Genomic DNA, 27988 nt, shown 5'->3' with positions numbered 1-27988 from the left:
CTTTGGACTCCGCCCTGTCTGGAAGACTCTGCTGGCCGTGATAACAGAGAGCCGGGCAGGCAAAGGGAAAGTTACTCACATTCCCGTAGTGTTGAGTAATTACTGTGGAGGCCGAGTGTGAGCTGAGATACGGGATTCCTCCTCTGCATAACTAGGTGGACAGAAGATGGATGTCCTGGCTTTTTTTCCTCCCCCTCCTAGCTCTGACTCCATCTTTTGCATTCATGAATTTGTGCTCACGGTCACACAACACAGTCACTCTGTTTTTGTGCACTTAGAATAGAATTTCATTGTCTGAGTGTCTGGTTTTTATCCAGGTGGCTTTGGGAGGCCGAATCAATAGCTTTAATCAATTAGGAATGCAGCAAGTGAGAAACTGCAAAAGAAAAAAATGAGCCAAATCTCAAATTCAAAGAACCGGGCTCCATTTATCACGCCTCGCTCATATTGATCCAAAAGAGGTGCGGAGAAAAGGATCTGATGGAATATATTCAATTTAAGAAAGGTGACTCCAGAAGCGTCGCGGCTGGATTTTCTCTGCTCCGACATTAATCGCATTGTTGTTGCGAAAGATGTCCTGTGTAGATATGTTTTGGGTTTGCAGTGGTAGAAGAGGAGAAAAACAGAAGGCAAGAGAGGTGAGCACTGCAGATTTTGCTCCAGTGTGCGCTCTTGTTATGCGGGAGGGCTCTACAGTGCCACACTGACCTCCAATGGTCAGACACGGTAGTGACACTGAAGGGATAGCAGCAGGAGTGTGACACCTCGACTCTGTAGTAGAACTAATTACTGAAAAATGTTCTCCACCACAATAAATCAGGCCTTAAAGTTAAGTCAGTAAAGGGATAGAACATTTTATGAGTCCCCTTCATCGCTCAGCAATCCCTCTAATTGACTTCCTTACAGAAGGGAACCTTTCCACATCTGACCTACAGCTTAAGCCACACATTAATACTCCCACCGGGGAAAGAGGCAGCAGAGTATTGGTATTTTGGGGCCTTTATCATTTAGGTGCTCATGCAGCAGCAACCCCTACACAAAGGTCAGGTCTCCTTTGCTATTTTTTTTCTTTAGATTTCTCTACCATTTAAACTCACCAGCTACTTTTTTGGGATACACCAAACTAGTACCAGATTGGATTCTGTTTGGCTTTTAGAGCTACCTTAATTCTTCGTGTTAAAGACATGAAAATGTCAGAAACCTTCCACGGATGCATCAAGCTCATTGTCCTGCTCATGAAACCAGACTGAGATGATGCAGACTGTATAACAACGCATTATTTTTGCAGGAAGTAGTCACCAGAAGATGGGTACCATACACCGGGAGGCTGTGAAGTTTGAATAACTTGAGATTTACTAAGGAACCAAGCATGTGCAAAGTGAAAGTCTGTCACGCCATTACACCGCCTCAACAAGCCTGAACTATTTGTACAAGGCTGGATGGAGTTACAATTTCTTGTAGTGTATATTGCATTGTGACCCTATCGTCTGACTCATTGGACCAGGCAACAGCTTTCCTACTACATATTGGAGACCAGCTGTAGCCTCAGTTTCCAATGTTGAGCTGACAAGAGTGGTAATATTCAATGTAATATTATTCTGCTAAAGCTCTTCTGGTTCAAGGTGTTTAGCCACAGAACAGAAGGTATGCCACATACCTTGGTTAGAGTGAGTGATTGCTTAAGTTACTGCAGTCTTTCTATGATCAAGAAACTATTCTCCTCGGAACCCTTACATCATCATAGAATTTTCATCCACACAAGTACTGGCAAATGGATATTTTCTGCTTTTTTGGGACCATCTCTGCAAAGATGTTTTTGCATTCAAAATCCCAGTAGCTCATCGGTTTCTGAAATACTCAGACCAGCATGTCTGGCACCAACAACCACACCATGGTTGAATCCTATCAGATGCCCTGTTCTCCTGCTCGGTTTGAACTTCACCGCATGTGGGCTCAGATGCATTGAGTTACTGCTATGTAACTGGCTGATGTGGTGTCTGTGATTTCAAAAAAGCCTCCTGGTAAGTTAAGAAAAGCAGTCAGGGAGTGTATATTGGGAGTAAACATACTGAAGCACGAGCCTTCAGTATGCACACATATTTAGAAAATCCACATTGATTTTCTAAAATCCACGTGCGTGTTGGATTTTAGAAAGGACTCGAGTGAGAGAAAACTCAAAGCAGAAGTTTACTTAAAATCCATTAATCATTTTACATGTATGTAATTTATGACAACACCACCAGATTGTCCTTTTCACCCCCCACTATAGAAAAATAAATACCTAACTACTGGAAGAGCTTTAGAATGAATATTTAGTGTACAGTAGGATGTGTGTGCAGCGACCAGCTCCTGTGTGAGCATGTCAGTTTGGAGGCAGATAAAAGTGGAAACCTCTCAGTCGGGAGGTCACTGGGATGCCGAACTTGGCTGACTGTCTGGGTTTTGGGGAAAACAGGTGTGCACTTCAGATTTATGCACTGAATAATTAAAGACACGCAACTGGATTCTCTCTGCCTGTCTCCACTCCTACTCAGGTTTTGTGGATTTTTTTAGTTCCGGGTGTAAGTTTTGCGTTGCTTAGTGTCGGGTCAAACGGAGGACGGGACTTGATGAGGCTCATCTTGAATTGATGAATTGCATGTAGAAGACGTCGATGTGGCTAGTTTAGATTGTGAGATTTACAGCTCACACATGAATCCTACCGCTTGTGTTTTCTGCTGCTGGGCCAGGGCAAGAGTGAGCACAATGTAGCCTGTCCCGGCGTGCTGAGTAAGCACTCGCTCCAGCTGTAGCAGACGGGAGGAGGGAGTCAGAATCTACTCCCTGCCCCCCTTATATTACCTGGTTTCTTCTTTTGTTTTGCAGAGCTAAGCACCAGGTGGTATTTTTAAATATACACACACACTGCTTGAAGGTCGATGTGTAACTTAGAATTAGCTAATGCTACGGTTGCGTAAATCATACGCATTTCTTGCTAGGTGTGAAATGTAATCCATTGCTCTGTGTTGACAGTAGCTTATCCAGCATTTCAGACTTAATGGGGCCTCATTTTTAAATGGTTTAAAAGCCAAAGCAATAGTTTTAGAGTAAAAATTACTGTGAAAGGGAACGGGGCAGACTGAGTCATATTTTTACTTAAGAATTTTCCAAACAAGCCTTGGTTAAATTATTTTCTAACTCTTAATAAGTAAACTTCTTTCCAGAAGCACTGGATGGTACAGAAACGAAACGGAGATTATTCGGTCCTGCAACGCTTGGACCACCAGTCACGAACTGGATCTTTTTATGGGACACGATGCTTCTACGACGTCTTCGAGCATCAATCAGGAGATTTTTAATCTTGAGTGAAAACGTCACTATTTCATTGTGTCATGGATGTTAAAAGGAGGATGGCTGAAGGAAGTCATTGCTCTACAGATGGACAGAAAGTGCCAGGTTGACAAGTTTATATGCTGATATGGAAGGAGAGAAGCCTGACCATTTGGTCTTCACAGAATTTATTAACCTTTCAGGGCCATTTGGATAACTTTGTTACGCAACCATCTGAATAGCAGTGATGAGATAGTCCAGAAAGATCGTAATAATAATATGGTAATGTTTTATTACTATATGTATTTTTGCCACATAAGTACTTATTTTTGATTTAATGAAAAAAAAGACTTAAAATTAAGTGGAATTCAAAATATATCTACTGTCTTGTTCATTACTGTGAATTATGATTATATCACATACTTGATAAGACCTTAAAATGTTAACGGGTTATGCAGGTCCTGGATCCTTACTGAATTCTCCTCGTCATTTAAGCTCCGAATCAGTCGTTTGTTATTGTGTATTCAGTTTTGTATTCCAAAAGAAGCATGCTTACAATATTCTTTGCAATCATGGATTTTTGTTGTTGCAATGAGATACGTGTGTGCATTTTGTGGTTCATGGTGTTTGGTGCCGCGTGGCCCCAGCAGAAACGCGTCATATTTGTGGAGTGCATCTACAAATGGGTGTGCCTCACTGCTGTTCACATGTTTAATGTGAAGAAGATCCAAGAGGACATCAAAGTTAGCAAACGTTGTAAAGCTGAAGTGTGCAGGCGTCTCTCCCTCCATGTTAAAACAGCAAAGTATGAAATAATCTAATAAACAGTTATTACAAACCTGCTTAATTACTGATTACATGAATAGTGGTTAGTGAATAGCAAATACTGGATAAGTGCTTATTTTGTTGATCCTCTAAAGATTAGACTTTGGACATAGTGAGATCCTGCAGGTATGACAACCCAGAGTAAAAAAATCTGTATTTTGTTATTTATGCTATTAAAGAAAAATAAAGCTAATTTTAACCATTGATAATTGCAGTGGGTAAACTATAAATCATTATTATAAAAAAAATGTTATGACATTTTTGTTAGGATTCTGATGGATATCTATGAAGAAAGACACTGTTCTTACTACGACCTATCTTATAAATTCATAACTGATTTATCAGCCAGCTTTTTTTCAGTAAAATTTAAAAACAAAAATTAAATTCTATGTAAGTCATACATTGTGAAATCTTTTCTTTTAGGTCAGTGTCTACTAAATTAAGTTTTATTTATATATTTTACAGATGTACAGGTCAGATGTAAGGCATGTAGAATAAACACCTGCTTTATTTAAGTTTTTCAGTAAACGTGCTTATTGTGCCCGACATATGCTGATTCTGTAGATCTGTTCTTTAAAGAGTAATGCAGGGAATTTAACAAGGTTATATTACTTGTTTTAATTGTAATTTTTACTTGCTCTTGCTGCAGAGCATCACCCCAATAACAGTAAAGAGCAACTTCAGTGTCTGTACGCCGTGACTTTCCAACTAGCCAGCCTTGTTTCTTGCAAACAAGAGAATTGACAGGAGTGAGTGGTAGTAAAAAAACTGTTTCTACATGTTTAATGTTTGGAAATTTCATACTTGTCCTGACTTGAAGTTATAGATTCTTGTGGTACGTTTTAATAACACTCTGGAAATTTGAGAACAAACCATTTCTCTTCTTGGATTTAATTATCTCGGTGTTACAGAAATCCCAAAGCATAATGCGGAAGCTAGCTTTTGATTCGTTAACGCGGTAAAAGACCATTTCATTTCATTTTCTTTCCTTTTTTTTTTGGCATCTGAGCCAGCTTGGATCTACTCTGTTTCAAAAATCCATAAGATCTGGATTTATGAAATTTGTAATGGATTTTTCTACACTAAACAGATTCCTTACAGCAGTTTGTGGTCAACGAAGGCGTTTTTCTGAATGAACTCTGACAAAGGCAATTAAAGATGAACAATGTCACCTTGATACAAGAATCATGTATTCAGACCTTTATTTTTTATGATTTTTGTTTTATTAGATGAAGAAGGAAATAAAGCCTCAAAACGTGAATTTTGTTCCATAGTTACCCAGACTGAAATTCCATACTGTGGAGCGATTCCTCTTTAAATTGGGTAAAATACATTTGGTTTCTACTGCATTTTCTTTAGCAGCTCATCAAAATACATTAAAACTGAATGAATGGTATGACGGAAACTTGTTGTAATTTTCAAACTGTAACTTTTTAAATCCTTGGTGTACTTCAATACCAGCAACTAAGCAACAGCACTCCTCCAGTTTCAACACCATGAATGTTTTACTTTTATTTTTTTAATAGCTAGAAATATTTCCAAACAGCCAAATTTTTCTTATTTGTAAGAGAAAGAAAGGTGTAAGAGTCTATCAGCCATTTTACCGGCGGTGCGCAACAAGATGAGGGAGTGTTACTCTATGCCACTGGGTACCAACCCCGATTCTCAAGAGCCGGCGGTGTCTTGCATGTTTCAGATTTATCTCAAGGTACAACCCTGAATCAAATGTTTGTTTCCCTAATTAAGAATTAAAGCACAGACACACCTACAAAATGATATATTTCTTTTTCCGGTGACTCTTAATAAAGGGACTTCAAAGTGTTATTGGAAAATGTCTGATCGGTTTTAAGACCTTGGTATACGTTGATACCAGCAACATGCTCATGCACGTTGTTTTTTGGCAATGCATAATGCATTTCCTGGTTGGGTTTTAACACTCAGTTACAAAACATAATCACAATATGTAGCCATACTTTACTGTACATCTGTTTATTGTGACTATGTGTTGTCACTTTTTTCTTTTCTTTTATTGTATGTTGCCGTTCTTAGCTAGGTCTCTCTTGTAAAAGAGACCTTTTGATCTTAATGTGACAAACCTGGTTAAAGGTTATTTTGATGGTTAATGTGTTGTTTTAATCAAGTAAATCATTTGAGCTGACTTATTACTGAAATGTGCTATGCATATAAACATGATTTATGTGTATCTTGAAGTGTAGCTGACCATTTCTTTCCCTGTTTTATTCTTTTAGTCCCAATTATTTAAGCAAATGAGTAGAAAAAAGTCTATACAAGTTAAAATGAACAATTGAACCTGATCTTTATTTTAAGATAACTGTCAATATATGTGCAAATAAATGTAATTTTAGAGACTTAAGAATATTTATAACATATAACTAAATACATGAACCATGCTAGATATTATTTCTATTTAATAGAAGAGTTTTTAATGGTCGATTAAGTGTTGTGCATGAAATGATTCATCCGATCAGCTTTAACTGGAAGATATGACAATAACAGGATTAACAAATCTGATGCACCTTCAACTTTTATTTAACATCACAATTCCTGTAGTAGACATTTGGTTTTAGAGGAACAGCAGACTATAGATTTCCGGGTATTATGCGTCAACAGAAAACCACTACAAGTATGAAATGAGGAGAGAAAAGAGGGTTAAAAACATGGCTACAGGAGGCCTGCATGCACAGGTGAGTGCTGTACAAGCTGTGCAGCTACCATTCAATCGACAGGTTAAGTCAGTTCTGTGCTGGTGGCGTTCTTTTCAGAGAGCCCTCTGAAACCGAGTTGCACCCACAGTCTGGTGTACGTCACACAGAGGCGTTGGGTAGCATTGTGAACGACAAATCCATTCAAAAAGGCACAAAGCCATCATCAACAGTCACCCAGCGAAAGCATAGGTAAACATACAGGCTGAGAGAATCAGAAACTAAAATCTAAAAAGTTCCACGGTTGCATCCAACAAAGTGTATTGTGGATGGATGGTATAGCAGCAACTTGAGATCATCAAATCGACTGAAGTCACACCATACAGAGTGCATGAGTCTGAAAAGCAGAGCAGTCTTATTTTTCCACTGGACCTGGGTCAGAAAACAGTGCTAAAGCATGTGTTTTAGACAGAAAGAGCAGGTTTATTTCAAACTAGAACAATATGCAGCCCCACATCAGAATATCGCTCTGTTTATTTGCTTTTTTCTCCACACTAATGCGTGATTTATCCGATGTCAATGAATTATTTGAAACAAATTACAGACCGTTCTCAAATTTAGGAAGTAAAACAGATTTTTTTTAAAAATTCAAAGTAAAAATCATTATTTTCCTCAAATAAAAGCGCTTCGAGTTTAAGTAGGTAATTTCTTCTGCTAAGACACAGTAATCTTCATAAAACAACATAAAAGCATTTGTTTTAAAACTTTGCAGCATCCGTTTAACAGTGGAGGAGACAGATTGGGCGAGCAGCTGCTGTTTTCAAGTATCTCATATTCTGCAGTCAATTCATTGTTGAACAACCAGAATTTCCCACTGTCTTCCATAGGAAGGTCATAGCTAAATTTCCCAATATACAAGTGAAACATTTTGGCAGGCAATTGAATAAAACTTACCAAGCTTATATTAGCTAAAAAGGGTGGTGTGGTTTTACAACTGAAAAAAAAAAAAAAAAGGAATAAGGAAATAAAATACAAACAAAAACTATCAATAAATCACCTGATAAGCCGTCTATATTAAGTACACCGGTATTTGTCAGGGATAAAATCTTTTGTCGTTGCTTATCAGACAACAACTGGTGTGAGTCAATATTCGTCATGTCCCGTGCTGTGGTAGTAGTTTGCTGACATGAGTACAGAGAAGAAGAGACAACTTTACAAAATGATCTTTTACCTACTGAGTGATGATTATGTCCCCTCAGTGTCTGTGACAGTGTCTACCACTGGCTGACTGGGAGCGTCCTCCTGGGGCTCACTCTGTTCATTGTTTAGGTCCTTAGGAGACGACATTTTCTCCTGCCGCAGCTCCGGTTCGCTTTGAAGCTGCAAAGAATGACAGGCGGGGCTCGGAGTGGACTCAGGCTCAGGGGAGGACTCTGGTGTGAGCTCGGCCATGCTGACACTGTGCTGACCCGGTCCGTTAAGCCACTGGGGTTCAGGAGTGGGGGCTCTCTCTAGCGCCCCTTTCTCATCCTCCTGTGGCTCTTCCTGCTTCTCTGCAGTGTGACGGCCATCTTGCTGGGGGTTGTTGGCGTGAGAGAAGCCCAGAGGTGAGTCATGGCGTGGCCTCTCGCAGTCTGGGGAGGCGGTGGTCTCTGGGGTTGCTTCGGCAACGGGCTGAGGTGGTGATTTCATTTGTGGAGAGGTGTCTGGATGGGATGGCTCAGACTGAGTGGGGGGTTCGGTTGATGTGCTCAGGGTCTGGCAGTCAGAAGAGCAGTGGGGTGATCCAGCAGAGGGGGGGGACTTCGCCTCAGGTGTTGCAGCAGGAACTTGGGCTTCCTCCTTCGTCTCAGAAATAGGTGGGGGGTTCAGTAATGGGGGTGGAGACCTAATCTGAAGCTGAGGGGGCGGCTGACTCAGGAGAGGAGGTTTGGCCTGACCATGAGACTGGAAAACTGATGGGACCTGGGGGTTTAACTTAAGAGGAGCAATGAGTTTCCCTTGATTAAGCGCCATGTTGGGATTAATGGGAGGAGTGGGAAGAAGCGGCGTAGGTAGTGGGAGGATAGGCGTCCAGCCTCCACGCTCTTTCTCCTTCTCATGGTCTCTGTCCCGGTCAGACTCCCTTGGGCGGTCTCGGCCTCGGTCCCTGTCACGGTCCCTGTCGCGCTCCCGTTCCCGTTCTCTCTCGCGGTGGTGCCGGTTACCGTTCACGTCTCTCCTGAAGTCAAAATCTCGTTCATCTCGGTCTCTTTGCCTCTCCCACGGACGTCTTCGATCATCTAGATCTTTATGATGTTCGCTGTTGAAGGGAGGTGTGGGTCCACCTCCTCTGTTCCAGGGCTGTGGCCCCCCGACAGGCCCAGCATTTACACCTGTTGGTCCCCCTGTAACGCCAGGTCGGTTATCAAAGCGGTTGGGGAAGTTTGGACCGGGTGGAGGCCGCTCATCCTGAAAACCTTTTGGACCACCTGGGGGCTGCGGTCCTCCTCGCATGCCGTCTCGCTCATCAAAGTCCCCTTTACCTTGGTTCCAGCGGCTATCAGGAGTGAATCCTGCCAGAGCCTGCAGACGCCCCACTAAGCTGGACCTTGGTGGCTGAGTTCCAGGGGTCTGAAGCAACGGAGGTCTCCCTCCTCCTGGAACCCCGCTGCCACCTCCAAGAGGCTCCCTATGCTCTGGCGGAGGGGTCGGCAGGAGGCCTGTGCTGGGTTTTTCCATTGGAGGGAAGCGGTAGTCTTGATCTTTGCCCTCATCTGCTCCAGAGGACTCCTCTTCTGTTTTAGAGACATTTTCGTTAGAGAGGTTGGGGGCTCTGCTGAATGGGTCCATCTGAGGGAAAGGCGCCCTGGGACGGGCATGAAGGGAATTGTCAAGGAGGCCGGCTGCTTGTTGAGGGGGTCCCTGTTGCATGAGGAGGGGGAAGCGGGCAGCTGCCCCAGGTTGAAGGAGGTTGGGTCGTACGTCTAGCGGCAACAAGCCGGGCATTCGTGGAGCACTCAGACCCGTCTGGTGTAGTGGATGGGGTAGTGAAGCTGAGGGGTGCATTCCAAGGAGACCCATTCCACTGCGGACTGCATTCTGCATGCCTGCGAACAAAAACAAGTTATAGACAGAAATGTTAAGTCTTCAGAGTCAAATACTAAAATCTTCAGATGAACTGATCAGATTTCTCCTGCACTTTTATGGTTTACTTTCAGGTGTGACCTTAACATTTTTATTTCCTCAACTATTACATCAACACATGAGTGGCTTTTAATACAAAAGCAAGCATCAAGGTATGTGTTGTTGGATGATGCACTTCCCTGATTGAAAGTGTTCTTATGCATTTAATTCAAACACATTTTTCAGAAATTAATCTTTCAAAGGTAAGACAAATAGGCGCATCTCTACTACAGAATAGAAAAATTACAAACATAAACATTTCTACAACAACAAAACTACCTCACCTTGTAGTGTGAGCTCTGCAGCAGCATCCATGCCCTCTGCAGACGGTGGAATTTTATCGTTGTTGGCCTGCTGAGTTTGGACTCCCACAGGGTTAAAAACACCGGCTCCTGGGATGGCCGATGGCAAGAAGCTGCCAGGAATGGTGCTAGTTGGAGGCATCGCAGCATCTTGGTTGGAGGCCACTGACGGTTGCACTAGAGCTACAAAAAGGTAGAAAAAGGGATAAAAGAAATACATAATTTCACAATGTAAAAAAAACACTATAAGTCATTATGAATGGCTAAGAAACAATGTAAGGAAAACTCACATGTGGTAACAGAGGCTAATCCTGCTGTATGTGGTGCCTGCATGAACCCTAGAACAAGGAAGAGAAAAAATTCAGTGTAAGCTCGTAGATTTTTGGGAGTCAGATTTTAATTATAAATTTGTGTTGATTACCTGGTGGAGGCTGAGAGGCATTGAAGCCTGGTCTTAAAAATGGTGGTGGCGGTCCGTAGCCTGGTGGAGGTATGCCCATTGTGACAGGAAACGTAGGAGGCACCAAACCCATGGCACCAGGAACTGCTTGGGCCACTGGCAGCTAAATTTAAGTTTAGATGAAAATCATGAAATAACAGAAGAGCTAGATTTCAGATTACACATATTTTATCACACACAAAGAAAATAAAAACAGGATACGTTTGAACATTCATACTTGAAATTTTCTCACATTACAACTACAAACTTTAATGTATTTCATCAGGTTTGTGTATTAAGTGTTTTTGTATAGTGTTAGTTTTCCCCCTATTTCCTGTTTTTTAACGACAAAAAGTGACATCTTTGTTTTTTCCTAACTAGAAAACCATTTTTGCATATTTGCTGTGTTCTGTGTAGCAAACTTTAAATAGGACATCCTATGCCACTTAATAAGCAAAGGTTTTCTTCTTGTATTTCTTCTATAAGGGTGAGATTAATGGAGCAGAATAAGAGATTTTTTTCATCATTAGCCTCTTGGTAACTTCTATGAGGAATCCTCTACTCTGTCCAGCTCAGTAAGCTTAGGTGGAGGGCCAAATTGCCAAAGGCTTGCTATTGTTCAAACAGGTCCAAGTTCAGATGAGTGTTATCTGGAAGCTATGATACACTTCAAAAACTTAAGATGTTGTTTTGTGAGCTACACTTGTTTTAAACTTCTCCATAACCTTATTTCTGATTTGTCTGCCATGTTCCTTGATCTTCATGATTATATTTATTGACTAATGTCTCCGAGGTCTTCAGAGAGCCCTTTTCCACCTAGTTTGATTTACTACTCTAGTTTCCTATCAGGAGAAGTCTGAGCTGGTTTATTTGGTTTTTATTTATTCAGATGAAAAGAGGCTGAATGCATAACACACTTTTCAGATTTCTAATTGTAAGGCAAGAAGGATTTCTGTCTATCAGATGAAATCTCATTGAAATACATTAAAGTTTGTTTTTGCAAATATTTGAAGAGGTGAAATGAGAAAAGCATGAAGGATTCTGGATGCTTCTGTAAGGCACTGCAACTCTTTATCAGTCAGTTTCCACTCCTGCATAATTATGGCCTTGCAGTCAAAGCTCCTCTCACCTGCACAGGCATCATAGTGACCTGCTGGTTGTAGGTTTCGGTTTGGGTATTAGATACCACTGTGGCCTCAGTGCTAACAGCCTGGCTTGCAATTTCCTTGGCTGGTTCAGAAGTCTTGGTTGTTTCCCACTCTGCAGTCACAGACAAAAACAAAGTAATTAAAGATTAAAATTCAAGTATTTAATGTATTTTGGAAGACATTCTGTATGTAATGAAAAACAATGAAAAACACTTTTTAAAGAAACTAGGGGTGATTATTGCAGTAGTTTTACAGGTGGACCAGGGTATAAAACAAACTTCCTAGTTTAATAAAATTCCAGATATTTCCTGTCAGGGTGGTTGTGGCCATCTTCTACTTCCACTTGAATAAGAACTGCAAGTGAATCAATAAATCGGGTTTCTGGATCAATTAAACAAGATGTTTTTACCATCGTTGACAGTTTCTTGATCAATAATCCCCCCTTCAGCAAAGCCGTCCAGGTCATCCAATTTGACCTTCTCCCATGGTATGTAGGTGACACCCAGGTCTGCATCCCAAAACTGCTTGTACTCTTGCTTTACACCTTTGTTCAGAGCCCAAGCAATCTGAAAGACAAGGGCGCAGAAAGGTCAAAACAACCTTTAGCAAACAATTTTCTTCCAGCATGAAAGGATGCACCTATATGATAACATGCTGTCACCACTAGAGGTCGACGGAGAGATTAAATTAGATGAAAATATTAAAAGGATTGAGTTTACAACAATCAAATTATAAAGGAAAAGGGAACCTTGATGATCTTGGAGCCAATTTTAAAGGAGCCAGTGCTGAGCTTCTGAAGGGCGCGGTACGCATCCTGTCTGTGAACCATACAGATGTAGGCGCAGCCTCTGGGAGGGATCATCTGCAGACACACATTATGTTACATGCATCCCTTTACGCTTGTAAGAGATCCTCGTGGTTTATACTTAAGCCCTACATAAATTACAAAAAATAACTTAGGAAAGCCAACTTAATTATTTAATGAAAAAATCAGACTGAATTTGTAGTACTGTCAAATTGTAAAGTAATCTCTAAATTCTTCAGACAGAAGAATTTGTCTACAACAAATCTAACGAAAGAATATGCATTTCTCAAGAAAGCAAAATAAAAAAAATATTTAAGGCTTTCAGGTGAGATATTTAAATTCAAGACTTAGAACGTATGTACAGAAACCCTGTTATAAGACAAGTAAAAATCTGAACAAATAAACACACCACAGAATACTGACAAACTTGTGTGACTGGTGGGAAAAATAATAAATGTGTCCAAGCAAAAAAAAAAAAAAACAACCCAACAACTTTTAGACCATTAAGAGTAGTTTCACTGGCCAGATTTCAGACATGAAAGAACCGACTGACAATTACATTAGAGGGGCAACCAGGGCATCTACTTACGTTGATGGACTCAATCTGTCCAAACTCTTCGAACAGATTGGTGAGGTCTTGCTGAGTGGCCTTTTTATCCACCTGGCCCACCCACAGTGTAGTGCTGCACACTAGGCACAAACAAAGTGAAAAACAACAACATAAGGTAAGAAATACAATTGTAGATTTCACCACCAACCCAAAGTCGCTTATATTTACCACTAAGAGTCTTGGATCGTATGGGCGGTAATCCTTTCTTCTGCCGTTCCTTCTCTCGTTCCCGTGCTCGTCTTTCACTGGAGTAAGAACGTGACGACTTCCTCTTGCGATCTCTGGAGCGGGAGCGCGATCGCTTGCGATGTTTACGTTTCCGTGAACCAGAGCGGGACCTGGATCTTCTACGTTTAGGAGATCTGGGGCAAGGCAAAACAAAAATACTTGAAAATGGAGCAGAACGTACACTACTCATCAACTATTGAAAACACCTACCATATAAAATTTGATTAATGCTTGACAAAATATAATTTTATTTCCATTTTTAAATTCTAGAAAATAAAAAATAAAAAAAAGAAACATCTATAAAAAGAGAATGGAAACCTTTTCTTGAATGAAACTGTCCATATTTATGAAATGCAAGACAATGGAAAAAAAACAAAAAACAAAACAGGATGCAGCTTAAAACCAACAAATCATTCTGTGTACCATTAGTGTCACTATCCAGGAAAGTTGACTGAAATAGCATGTAGGGCTTCTACAGTAACTTTATTTCAAAGTTCCAGATTTAATTTTATATATTTTTTGCCAGTTTTTCATGAAATCACTGATATTTCAATACAAGACATTTGTCTTGTCAAATGTTTTGTCTCGCCAAAGGGACCACGTGCAACTCAGGAGCCACAGGATGCAGACCCCTGCTCTAGCCTTTAAACAAGAAGAAAAAGCACAAGTACAGCTGGCAGAATAAAAAACTGGCTTACCTAGAGCGTGACCTTGAACGTGTCCGAGAACGTGTGCTTAAGGTCTTCTTCTCCTCTGCTTCAAAGATCTCCTCCTCCATTCCCTCGGGGCCCTCATCTAGATCCATGTCCTTGGGAAGTCAGCAAGTTTTTACGTTTAAAGTAGCAAGCATAATTACCCATAACTCAACAGTTCAGGTTGCTATTAAACTAAATACCTGCTGTTGGTTGTCTATGGAGTCGTCCATTTTATTCTCTGGCTCAGGAAGCTGAGGCTGAGCGCTGCTCTGAGCAGTTGCCACCGAGTTTTCCTGCCCAAAGATGGAATCCTGCCCTTCCATGTTCATGGCCTGGAGGAAGCAACAACATTAGTTTCACACAACGTTTTAAGAAAATCGTGAACAGAAATGAACCATTTTTCTGCACTTGTCTTAGTGCATCTCAAATTAGAACAATATTGAAATATTTATTTCAGTAAACCTTAGTTTATAAACATTAATGTGAAAAAAAGTATTTTCTTTTCTTTTCCGTCACAAATGTTTCAAATCAAACTAATTTCAATATTAGACAAAGACAAATAAGTAAAATAAGTTAACTTTTAAATTACGTTTTCATTTATTTAAATGCACTTATGCAAAGGAATAACTTCTTGAGGTTAGTGGTCTCTGATTTACCTTCTGCTGGTGCTCTAGCAGCTGCTTCTGAAACTGCTCCAGGTTTTGTTGTTGGAGTTGCTCAGCCAGTTGATGAAAGAGTGAGCTGTTGATAGGCTCAGACACCATGGGCCTGGCAATGATCAGCAGCTTCATTTAATACATAGACCTAACATGCAACTGAATGAAAATCAAAAGAGTAAACCACTCTGAGCTTACAGCTGAGAAGATGAGGAGTCCTTTTTAGATTCCTCACTGCGTTCTGAATCGTTTCCAAAGTCAAAAGGACCCAACAGTTTCTGTAACAAAATCCAGTAATCGCATTAGCAACACTTGGCAAACTCAAAAGAAGACAGCAATCGTTGCTGACTGCAGCTTTACCTTATTAAAAGAGGAGACCCTTTGCTCCAGGGGGTTGAGGCTGTTGGCTGTAGCGGCAGCAGTGAGCTGAGCTGTCAGAGCTTGTAATTGGACCACCAGGCCAGCATCCAAGGCCTGCAGCAGGGAAGGCTGGGGCTTCTGCTGCTGCATCTGCAGACTCTGGACCAGTTGCTGAAGCTGTGGCATAATGCACAGAACATGACACATTGCATTAACTGCAACTTGTAAAATGCAAATTTATATACATTTGAGCATAATGCCGTTACATGTCACTTTCTTCTATGCCCTTTCTTACTTTGAGAAAGATATATTTTTCATCACTAAAGGAAGAGAGGAAAGAATGAAATACAATCAACTTCTATATTTCTCTGACCTTTCTGTGCAATTTTAAAAGCATAAATACCAAAGATATTTATGAATTCGTGGTTGATATTCCTACAAACTGGACGGATGGATTTTGGTGGCCAAACACAAACAAATGAATGGAAAACTTTTAGACAATAGAGTAAGAAATCAAATCTGGAAACACAAATATTTCCAGATTTGAAAACAATAATTTGTTTTCCCACATTTATCAAGTGAGCAGAGACACATTTGAGTCAAACGGCAGACTTTTACAGACAACGGCGGTTCACTGCTGCACAAAAAGCAATTTACAGTTGAAACAGGTAGTCTATATCCACACACCTGTTGTCCCTGGGGACTCTGCAGGATTTGTGCAACAGCAGCAACAGTATCTGTGTTTGTGATCTGGGAGGCCCAGTCTGGCAGACCTTGGACTATATTTGCTGGAGTGGCAGGCGTAGCTGGGGTGCCTGAATAGACAGAGAAGGGTAAACACTGGTGTCAGATGTTATCTGATGTGTGTTTTTACGCTACCTGCATGTGCTTTTACTTACCAGGTGTAGTGTTATTGATCGGCACAGCGCTGCTGGGCAGGATAGGCGTCGTACTGGGAGGGGGAATCCCTGCAGCCATGTCCAACAGAGGCTGGATGATGTCGCTCTTGAAGACGGCATTCTTCTGCCACAGATTCAGGACTCGCACTATTTTACTCTGGGGGGCGGGGGGGAAGGCAGATGACAGCGACATAACAGTACAGTGAGCAAAGCTTCACCTCAAACAAAATAGGATAATACTTCCATTTTAAAATTAAAATAGACCAATTAAATTGGAATTAAATAAACAGCAGAAACCTGTAACATGAAGTCCAATCACATCACTGCAAACCAGAGAAATGAAAGCTAAACAACCGGAAAACTATTAAAAATCTTCTGACCTTATCATCTGGAGGGCAGCGATAAAGGTGTTGGAACGTTGTGATGATGTTCTTGCTGAACCGCGGAGCAAAAACATCCTTCTCTGTCCCAAACTGGTGGCGGGATTGTCTGACTATGGAGTCGATGACATACAGCCCAGGGACTTTGTATTCTGGCTTGCACTGTGAGAAAAACACAAACTCACTATTAAAATAGAGATTTCTATCAATTCTCTGTCAGGAACACAAATTGAAACCAATTTAAAAACACTAACTACATATAAGAAAACATAAATGTTCTACACACTTTCTGCAGATGGTTAAGATTAAAAAGAAAATTTGGTTGCTGTTTCAAAATCCTAATAGAATGCAACTGCTGTTTACTAAAAAAAAAAAAACAACAACAAAATACAACATGATTTTGAATTATTCCACCCAAAGTTACTTCATAAATTAGCCGAAATACAAAAAAAAAAAAATCTTTACAAAGATGTTGACATCTGCAAACATAACAGACAGATCCTAATTAATAATTTAACTTACCTTCTGAATGAACTTCTCTACACTCTGGACAACATGCTTGTAGAACTGAAAGAAAAAAGAAAATATTTTCAATGAATTTAATAGCAACCTAAGGCCGGAGGGGGATGCAGAAGCTCAGCCTGGTGAAAATCTGAGAAATGAACAAAAAAATAAACTGCATTTTATTTAGGAAAAAATGTGTAAAACATTAACTAATTCATGAAGTCATCATAACTGATTATTTATTTGGAGAGTTCCCTATAACCTAGCATGCATGAGAGTATCAAGAGGAAACCTAGAAACATATGCAAACTCCAAACAGCAAAATGCCCAAAAGTTGAACTGGAAACTTCTGGGATTGAGCCACAATGTTTGACAGTCATGTCAAACAGGGTTGCTTGATGCAAGAAAAATAATGCACTGGCATCATCATGGCTGATTATTGTCTATAATACATTGGTTGAGGCAAATCCACAGATTTCTCACTCTCTCAAAGAGCTACCAGCATTCTCTGAGCTGGAGTATATAGGTCATTGAGTCAAATGTGGGAATCTGCTGCAGCGTGACGCAACTAAACAGGCTGAGTTTATTATTGCCAGCCAATAAATCTACTATTCATAAATTATTGCACATACGGATATTGGAATGGCAATACATTTTAAAGAGAAGGTACAGCTCCACTGTGTAAGAATATCATTTATAAAAAGCAAAACAGACCAAAAAGCTAAACTCAATTCTTTGTGGGTTGCGAAATGAGCTTGTGTCTTTTTTGGGACACATCCAGCTATGGTTGGATAAAAGAACAGAAAACAGTTTGTACCACCATGTGATGAACATTGGTTCTGTTCTGCTCTGTTAGATAATCTGATAAGCACATAAAAGCAAAAAAATTTAAGCTGCAGTTTGCAAAACAACATAAAAACGTCACAATCCAAGACCATTTTAGATCATGATTAACATTCAAAGACATGAATTACAAAAACATATAAAACATTCCAAGCATTGAGCATCTCCCAGAGAAAGGTTCAATCTATCATCTGAAAATGAAAAACAAAATATCAATAAATGCCCATTCACCTAAACTCAACTCATTAATCAGAGAATCCATAATATACAGAAAAGGAAAATTGGCTGACAAGAGGCTAAACTTTAGAGGAGCTGCAGAGAGCCACAGCTTAGATGGGATAATTTTTTGACAGGACATCCAATAGTTGTGCAGTTCAAAAATCTGGCCCTTACAGAAGAGCTGCAAGGAGAAATCTGGTATAGAAAGAAAACCATAACAAAATCCAGCTTAGAGTTTGTTGCAAACCAGGCTACTTATTTAAAAGGGGGTCAATAATCTTTTATCCACAGGTCTGTACAGATGTTTACATCAACCATGAATTTTTAATTTTTAGTTTTAAAGACTGTCATGTTCACTGTGGCAACTAACACAAAGATTGAAAAATGATTAAACTTAAGTCAATTAAATCTGATGAGTTCACATCAGAACACATCTGTGTCTGTACACGTAGAATATGTAAGTAATACATCTGGATGTACAGTCAGTTAAAGCAGGTTTCTTCCAAATCTCAATTCCTACAGAAACACAATCACTAACAGGAAGCTTAGGAGCTTTGTTTAGCCGTTAGAGTAACTTTTACATGGAGTTACCATGAATGTTGTATCACATTATGGGCGCCAGTGATATCTACCACTCTCAATTTCTCCATTTTACACTTAATAACGTCACTGAAGTGTATATCCAAAACTTGTACTTTGTGTAAAAGTTAATCATCAGTACTGAAGCTGTCAGAGCTTCCAATTGTAAATCTTGGTATCAGCCAGTAGATGGAGCCATAGTGAAACTGAAGAACTTAAGTAAACTCCATCCATCCATTTTCTTACACCCTTGTCCCTTAGTGGGGTCGGGAGGTTGCTGGTGCCTACCTCCAGCTAACATTCCGGGCGAGAAGCAGGGTACACCCTGGACAGGTCACCAGTCTGTCGCAGGGCAACACAGAGACAGACAGGACAAACAACCATGCTCACACACACTCAGACCTAGGGACAATTTGGAGAGACCAATTAACCTGACCGTCATGTTTTTGGACTGTGGGAGGAAGCCAGAGTACCCAGAGAGAACCCACGCATGCACAGGGAGAACATGCAAACTCCATGTAGTTTGCATGGTTCAATTCCCGGGCCGAGAATCAAACCCAGAACCTTCTTGCTGCAAGGCAACAGTGCTACCAACTGCACCACTGTGCAGCCCTCCAGTAAACTCAGTTTTCAAAATGTAAAACATTTTACCTAAATCTTCATGTTAAATTATTTTAAAATGACAACCGGTAAAATTACTAAATCTTTTTTTGTTTGTTTTCTGTGGACTCCTTCTGTTCAGACAAGGTTCAGAGAAGGATTTGAATAAAAAAATTACTAAACCAGTTGGTAAAAGTCAGGCTTTGCATAAGTGTTACACCCTTATCTTCTACATTAAACACACAAAAATAGAATTGAATATTCTTCCCAGGGTGTGAAATATCAATGAAAAACTGGCTTTTTGATGCTTATTATAATGGCATATCTCACTCTTTTTCATTTTTGTTAAAGAAAATTATCAAATGCCTGCATGACTATGGATTTGTGATGGTCTTAAAGACAGGTTGAGGAGCAGATTCAAAAGGATTGCAGTCCTTTTGAATCTGCTCCTTTTGAATGCACTCTTAGACTTTAATTAGTCTAAGAGTGCATTCACACCAGCTCAGTTTAGTTTGCTTTATTCAAACTCTAATTTGTTTGTCTAGAAAATCCAGTTTGTTTGGGGAGGTGTGAATGCACAATTGAACTCTGGTGTGGTTCGAATGCATGTGTGAATGCCAAGCAGACTGGAGATCGCTCCAAAAGCAGTAAACGGACTACAACGCAGTGGATTATGGTTAAATACAACCAAAACAAACATGCAAGTCTATCACTTGATTGAAAAGTGACTGGCAGTCTTCTACCGACAACAAAAGCGAAATCTTACAACCATTGAAATCGGACGTCATTCTATTTTACTTTATATTTTGTCATAAAAAAAAAACCTAACTATTCTGTTACTAAAAAACATAATTATTCATTTTTATTAAAACTGCTTTAATGTCATTCCTTTCTTTACAAGCCATAAAACAGAACTGTTGTGAGCATGTAAATATAAAATTTGAAAGCCTGTCATGGATCAATCCTCCTAAAATCAGCTCACATTTCTGTCTTATTGTTAACACATCATCTTCCTGTCTGGATCAGCATTTTATAAATAATCACAAGAGTTTTGTCACCAAATTGAACTTTTATTTTCAACACTCAACAAAATGGAGCAGCCAAGTAAAATTAGACAGTGGCTAAATACTAAAAAAGCAATTTACAGGGTTTTGCTACATTTCAGAAAATGTAGCAAACTTAAATTATTTATGATTTAAATTTAAGATCTCTATAAATTGCAAAGAATTATTCAATAAATAAATTATTTTCTTTACTTTATAAGTGAAACGTCAGGTTAACTTGTTTTTCAGTTGAGGCCTGTGACTCCACAGCTTTTCCATATAGGTTACCTAACTTCAAAGCATTCATTGACACTTTAACATGTCCTCTATTACAACCTGCAACATGTATTTTTTTTCTTAGAATTTTAATAAAAAATATTTCTTCAAGCCAAGCTTCCTTAAAAATAATTTTTTCCATGAAGAAAGAGTCAGAAGTAAATATTTTGTATTTAAATTGCCTTAACACACATCAGGCCAAAAGGAAAATCCAGGATATCGTTCCATCAGACAGGCCGGTTTACTGTCTGGCTTCATGGAATTTGTAGTTCTGTTATTGAATAAAATCTAAAACTCCAAAACCAGATCTACAAATCACCTGCAGCTCATTTTCAAAAAATTAAAACCTAGAAAAATGGTTTTCTCAGCGGGTATACAAATACACACACAAGTTAAAGACCAGGTATTCAAACGTTGGGTGTTTAAGATATTTTAAAGCTTAAATTGAAATAATTAAAGGTCTGGCAAGAATCTGAAACATCATATTAGTGATTAAACCGCTGAGTGCAACTTTTGGTGTGATTAGTAAAAAGTTTGCATGCCCTTGTCCTCAAAATAAAAGCCCATTTTGAACAATAACGTGACAAGTTTAATATAACAATTTGTTAAACAAACTACAGACATTTATTCCAAACATTTCATGTTCATAAAAAAATGGTGCAAAAGGTGCCAATTCCTGCTTCAAATTAACATTCACAAAACAGCTGATATTTTTAATAAAGGTCTGTTATTATTTTCCATCACATGATTAAAGAAATTTCTACCCCATCAGAAATTTGATGTGGTAGAAATGTCTGCCACAGAAATTTTGTGGTAGAATTAATTTTGTGTAATTATCACAAAATTAATTTAGTGATAATTAATTTTGTAATTATCACAAAAGTGATAATTTTGTGATAATTACAAAATTATCACTTTAATAGGGAAACTAAAACAAAACCATACTGTGTAAGCATATAAAAGAGATGGTTGCGGGTTTTATTTATTTATTTATTTTTTTATATTCTTAAAGGCTTTAAATTAAATACTTTGAAAAGAGTGTAGCCCTCAGAGAATCTGGTTTTTCATTAGTTTTCATTTCTTTGGAATTGGTTGTTGGCACAAAAAAAGCTATTTCCTAATATTTCTTGCATATGACTTGCATAACAATTCAGAGCTTAGAAATAATCTTTTAAAAGTCATTCAGCAGGCTTTTATAAAAACATTCATGCTAGCTGTGGGAGTAAGCTGCTGTAATGCTTGGCATACTGCATTTTTTTAAATGTCATTCATATTTTTAACAACAATTTACCAGTCGGGAGCCGTTAGACAGACTGGAGTCAAGTGGGTAAAAGGACTGATTGAAAACCAAATGACATTGGTTGGATCAGAGGTCCAGAAAAACTAATTACTGGCAGGTTTTCTGCAAGTTGGAAGTGGGTTAAATTTAAGAAACCATAAAGATCTATTTAAAAACAATTCCAATGTATGGTGTAAATTCTCTGCATTTATTGCATACTTCCATAAATGCAGTTTCCAGTGATGAAAGAGCTGGTAGTGCATAATGTAAGATAATTTTATGCCCTCTAAAATATTAATTGCAGAGAACATAAAAATAACTTTTCTTGAGACATCATTGGAATTCAGTAGAAATACTTTAAAGAGGAGTCTAATAGACGAGTATAGATTTCTGCAGAATTTCTTTTTTACTTACGCTGATATTTTTTATTATAGTATTCAATCTGTGACAAACGCAAAGAAAAGAATGCATATTAAAAATCCAAACATGTGGCAGCTAATGTTCAAAAGTTAAATTACAGGAGACAATACAAGAAAAAAAAGAAGGATAGCCCTTTTTTTAGACCAGAAATTTATGGAAATTTACCACCTAACTAAATCAATGAGGTAAGGTGAGCTCTGTCTGTTTGATGCTTTGATTATTTTTAGAAGAGAGAAATAATCTATGTCTATGCCCCTGGCAACAATATCCATGCTGAAACACTTCTTCATCTGAGCATGATTAAAAGAGAATCATAGTTTCTGTCACTGTTCCGGAGTTCAATAAACTCTCAGCATCACAAGAATCACTAGGACAACAGAACTGAACAATGATTCTCAGCTGTATTGTTAATTAATCCAGTTGTTGAATGGGCAATAAGAAATATTTGTGCCTGTTTCAAAAGAAAAAAAATCCATCTTTGGTGCAACTCCTTTTAGTTCTTGAGTTAAGGTGGACTCCAGGTTTGGGCTGAGCTCATGCAACAGAATAACTTGGAGAGAAAGAGATCTGCCCTGCAACTGCTGCAGTACAAGCATAAAGTGCATCATCTGTGCCAATGCGTCCTATGATTTGTGGTCTTTTTTTTCTTTTCTCTTTCTTTTTTGTTGCTCATAATTATGCGCATTATAGTTTGGTCACAACCAACCTTGACCAATGACCAACATATTACTCCAGTTAGCAATACAACACAAAAGGACAGAATGCAGCCAGTATAATAAAATGCAATAGAATAATTCAAACATAAATGAACATTCAAATTTAAAACAAAAGGAAACGTTATGTAAGACCTGTAAGACCTATAGAGGAAAGTTAAACATTTAAAACTACTTTTTAGATATTTAATTCAGATAATTAAACAAAAGACATTAAGAGCCTTTAGAACCCCTAAAGTTAGTGCTGACTTTTAAGTTACAAAAGTTATATTCATGCAACATAATTTGGAATAGAAAATGTCTGTTTGGCATCTTGTAAAATAGGACTCCAGTAAATACCAGAGCAAAAAGCACAACCTAAAAACATGCTCAGGCTTTTCGTATGATACGTATAACAAGTCAGTAAAGACTCAAAATAACTATTATTTATAAGTTTATTAGTCCATTGTTTGCTATTCTTAAACCATGAGCTGCCTAAGATTAAGGTTAGTTCAATTTCACTAGTTGTGCCTGGACCCGATTACTGACCAATAGAATAAAGAAATCACCTAAATAGAACCATGTCTAAAAGATGCAAAGAAGCAACATGCATCAATGTAAAGAAATTCAAGAACAGAGAAACAAATTAGCTTCACTCATCAAAACTATGGCTACATACAAGTTTGACTGAGAGGAAGATATCAGTTTCTGTAGGAACAAAAGCAGAAGTTGTCCGACCCTCTCCAAATAAAATTGAATACAGAAGATTTGCAAAAATTATAGTCAGCTATCAACACATCATAACATTTTTTTAATTAGTAGATACTCATATTTTCATATCAATGCCTGCTATAACAGTTTAATCCACTCATGTTGTTGCATAACAAGTCACCACGGCTGTTCTCTTACAGTAAATACCACATAAGGACTGATCCATCTTCAAAAGCCAACTCTTACTAGATCAAACTAATAAAATACTGCATGACTGCTTTCTGCATCAATGCTCCTCCTAATCACATACATTTTGCCACATTTTATATCAATGCTTAGACCCAACAGTGTGTGCAAAGTGCACCAGTCCCAGTTACCCTGTGATGATAGTCTCTCCTATCAATTGTCTCCCTTTTCTGTCAGTATTGATACGTGGGCACATTAGAAAAGACAGAGAGACAGTCAGAAATCAGAATCAGGGAACATTTTCCCTCAGACGGCTCTGATCAGTAACCAGCACGTAAAATACACAAAATTACTTTTCCTTACCTATTAAATGCATCAAAACTAATCCATTTACGAATTAAACAAAAAACCAACAGAATGAATTATAATTTTCTGACTTCATCAAAGAATCTGCAGTAAGCAAAAACAGTCATCAACAGGGCAGACCCCTGTAAATCAGTAATGGGCAGAAAAACCTGATCTTCAGTTTCAACAAGTTTACTTTGGCTAATATATTTGAATCATACTTCAATTTACTCTTTATGAACTGTATAACATTTCATCTTAGATATATCAAGCTGCTGGTTTTAATATTGAAAAAAATAATAATTTTCAGAAGAGATCCCTGAGATGTTAAAAACAGTTTAACTTTTTCCAGAGATACTTTTAGAAGTTAATTTAGAGAAATTTGGAGAGAAAAACAAGTCTGCCACTAATATGTTTTTTCCATGTTGATAGAAAAAAAATTGCTATCAAATACGCATCTTTTATAGAGGAGTAATAAGGTTTCATCTGTCTTTTTAGGTCGTGACACACTTAGTTGGAAGAAAATAAAAAACAATTCTAAAAATAAACAGTTCCTATGACAGTGTAAAGACTTTTGTCAGCTCACAATAGACAACAGCTTTTCTTTATAGTGCTAAATGCTACCTAAGTACAGGTGTTTAATTTTGTGACACCTCTCACATTTTTATGTTCTGTGGTATGTAATAATAATGTCAATCACACTAATTAAGACAATATACTGTAATTCCCATTAACTTGGATTGAATTTCTAAAAACGCAACTGATCACTTTGTAACCTGGAAAATATAGTTTCTTTATTCAGACTTTTATAGATCTCACTATTTTTCAGTAACTGCTACGCTATGCAATTTTTACCATGTGCCCTGTAATACTAGTGAACTGTACCAGTATTCATCTTAGTGCTTTATCTTCTGACTGAATATAACAAAATCTTATTGCCTGTGATTTTCTAAACATTCTAATTCCTAGGCATCATCAATGCATTTGAGTACTGAGTCTGGAACTGTCACTATGACACTCATGCATATCAATTACATGTTGCAAAACTATGCAATAGTACCCTCATGCTAAATGTTAAATGTTTTTGCAGATTAATCAACCAATACACCTGATTTTCTACAGATGGTATAAATACAGAATAATCATATGTTCAGCAAAATGGCTATTGCAATGTGTGTTTTTAAAACAAAGGCTGGTTCAAGACTTGGTTGTCTGGTCTTGAACCAACCCTTTTTGGGAAGGGGTTTTATTTTCAGGTTGTGAAAATAAAATGGCTTGCTATTTTGTATCACAAGTAAATTTTAAGTAGAGCAATAGCAATACCCTTTGCAATGTATATTTTCTTCTTTCAGCTGTTTCTCATCTGTGCTTCCTAAACTCAGTGACCTGTAGCATTTTGGACAATGTTATTTGTGTCCAGTATGAACATCTGCTGCTGCTAGACTCTGTCCAATTAGCTAATCATTACATTAGCATGTAAAATGCAAATTCATAACAAATTTAATATATTAGCCAACAATGTTTGCAGTCCAAACAGTCCTTTGCAAAATGAATATTGCACACATTGATTTCACAATGGCTGTTTACTCCCAATATATTGTGGCTCTTACATCAAATGTCCTGACATTTAGCACAAATGAGTATCATAAAAAGAAACGGGTTCCTTTTGCTGTGCAGGAGCCTAAACAGCTGAGTGTATTAAAACACTGAGTCATTAAATGAAGGACAAGAGATAACAGAAGACATCACCTGATGTCTGCACTAAGTTACTTTGAGACTGGCGAATTCACAAGTAAACTGTACATAAAGGGAATAACTATGAACTTCACAGCTTATCCTATTTTTTGTGCTTTTATACATCAACATGGGAGATGTGGAGAATGTGATGAATTTTTAACTTGTTTAGCTTGATGCTGTTCGTGAGAATTTCACAAGAAATATAGAGGAGGAGGTCTGTTCTGTCAAACCAGCTTGTCTTTTACAACATGTTAAGCTTAGTTGACAAACTACATTTATGAGCTTCAATCCATATAAAAATATTCAAGATATATTGGGTAATTTCTGAACTACTGCCAGGTAAAAAAAAAAAACAAAAAAAAAAACAGTCAACAAAATGCATTTGAGGTAACGTCAATGGAATTTGCTGAATTTGTTTACTGTCTGAGCAGAAGATCTGGCAGCTTTCAATAAAGAAAACTGAGTGAACGCTGCAGTTATTTATGTTCTGAAGATCCCCACCATTCAGGGGCAACTTCAGAACATTTTATAAGGTAATTCTCTTAAAGAAGGGCTGTTGAGAGGTTGTGAGCAGTTACTATCACACCAGCAGCCGACTAACCCTTTAATAAGCTCAGTTTGGAAAATAGGAATAACTGAAGTTAACTCAGACGGAGACCAAAAAAAAGCAGATCCCTGACATATTCAGAGCAAAATTACATTAATCAAACTACATCCTGTATTTCAGCACATGCTTTTCATTACATATAAGCTATATTGATCCAAATATTTTATGTAAGCAAATATATACTTTGCTTTCTAACGCCATTCAAACAGCAAAGCGTAATAATATAGTTTTAAGCTGACAGATATACACCCTGGTCTTTTTATTATCTGAAGTTGTTTGTTTTTACCAAAGCTGAAGTTGTCATCTACTGTAGGGAAGATACTGACTGCTCCGTGTCTCTCTGTGGAGAGAAATTAAATTCAAAAATTGAATTTCCCTTTTAACTAAAGTACAGGTATGTCTAAAATAAACGTCAAATCAACACTAAATTTAGATTTTTGAGTTGAGTGTAATGGATAACACTATGTCAAAATGGGCAATCGCATTACAACTGGATGTTTTCCTGATATTGTGCATCTTTGGCAAAATGATCCATCTCTCATATCCAGTGTCTTTTGAAGAGCATGACTTTCATTTTATGTATAACTGCAACATGTTTCTGTGGCGAGCTACTTCAAAAATAGAAACAGCGATAAATGAAAACACGAGAAAATGTGAAATATAATTTCACAGCACAGAGAATAAAAAAAAACAAAAAGTTAATTTATTTCAATAATTCAACTTAAAAAGTCAAACTTGTACTATATAGAGTCATTACTCAAAGAGATATAAAAGTGAAGAAGTTATTTCTGAACATTTTGATAAAAGTGGCTTAGAGCTGATATACAAACCAAAATGTTGTTTTATCAGAAAATTTACACTTTTAATAAGGTGCAATGTCTGAAACTAAACAGTATGCCTTGCCTTGTGCTGTACACATAGATACTCAATATTTGGTTGGTCATTATTTTGAATGAAAAGCTTCATCAATGCAGTGTGGTATGGAGACGATTAGCCTGAGTCTGTGCTGTGTTTAGGGAGACCAGGTTGCTTTGATTGAGGCCTTCATCCTGTCTGCATCTGCTCTGTTTTCTTCCTATTCATAGACTTTTGAGGAGGTTTAGTTCAGGCCAGACAGCTAACCAATCACAAGCTCAAAAACTGCGATTAAACTAGGCATTGCTACTTTTGCCAGTGGCAGTGAGTGACAAATCCTGCTTAAAATTGAAATCAGCATCTTTATAAACATGGTCAGTGATCATTAAGAAGGTCCCAGTAGGTGACTGCATTGACTATGTACTTGATAAAAACAAGGAGGACCAACACCAGTATATGACATGGTTGTCATATATATTGGTTATATGACAACCAGTATATGGTTGTGGAACCATCATACTGTAGTGAAAGTAACTTGTATTTAGTCTCTTTCCTCTGATCATCCAGGCTTTGGTCCCTTGATTACCAAATGAAATGTAAACTTTATT

At 38.2% G+C, this 27988-nt stretch overlaps 1 protein-coding gene across 4 annotated transcripts in view; it reads right to left on the bottom strand.

Annotated features, from left to right (window-relative positions):
* Window positions 1–27988, bottom strand: part of tiam2a (TIAM Rac1 associated GEF 2a) — a 127875-nt gene that overhangs the window by 94234 nt on the left and 5653 nt on the right. For 3 of the 4 annotated variants that reach the window (XM_008399537.3, XM_081603586.1, XM_081603587.1), the window contains exons 3-20: window positions 17007–17051; window positions 16485–16646; window positions 16105–16261; window positions 15893–16020; window positions 15206–15382; window positions 15044–15123; window positions 14846–14957; window positions 14390–14521; window positions 14193–14302; window positions 13435–13628; window positions 13246–13346; window positions 12600–12713; window positions 12261–12417; window positions 11833–11963; window positions 10686–10827; window positions 10555–10602; window positions 10247–10447; window positions 6662–9886 (exon numbers count right to left, since the gene is read on the bottom strand). In XM_008399537.3, the coding sequence (XP_008397759.1) occupies window positions 8043–9886; window positions 10247–10447; window positions 10555–10602; window positions 10686–10827; window positions 11833–11963; window positions 12261–12417; window positions 12600–12713; window positions 13246–13346; window positions 13435–13628; window positions 14193–14302; window positions 14390–14521; window positions 14846–14957; window positions 15044–15123; window positions 15206–15382; window positions 15893–16020; window positions 16105–16261; window positions 16485–16646; window positions 17007–17051 (4035 nt within the window). In that variant the 3' untranslated portion in view covers window positions 6662–8042. Of the gene's footprint in view, window positions 1–6661; window positions 9887–10246; window positions 10448–10554; window positions 10603–10685; window positions 10828–11832; window positions 11964–12260; window positions 12418–12599; window positions 12714–13245; window positions 13347–13434; window positions 13629–14192; window positions 14303–14389; window positions 14522–14845; window positions 14958–15043; window positions 15124–15205; window positions 15383–15892; window positions 16021–16104; window positions 16262–16484; window positions 16647–17006; window positions 17052–27988 lie in introns of those variants that run through there. The other variant, XM_081603585.1, reaches the window with a different exon arrangement.

This window comes from Poecilia reticulata, chromosome 22 (genome assembly GCF_904066995.2).
Source record: "Poecilia reticulata chromosome 22, P_reticulata-male-v2, whole genome shotgun sequence".
Classification (NCBI taxonomy): Eukaryota; Metazoa; Chordata; class Actinopteri; order Cyprinodontiformes; family Poeciliidae; genus Poecilia; species Poecilia reticulata.
The sequence above is the reverse complement of the archived record's forward strand: the minus strand, read 5'-3'. Positions and strand labels throughout refer to the sequence as shown.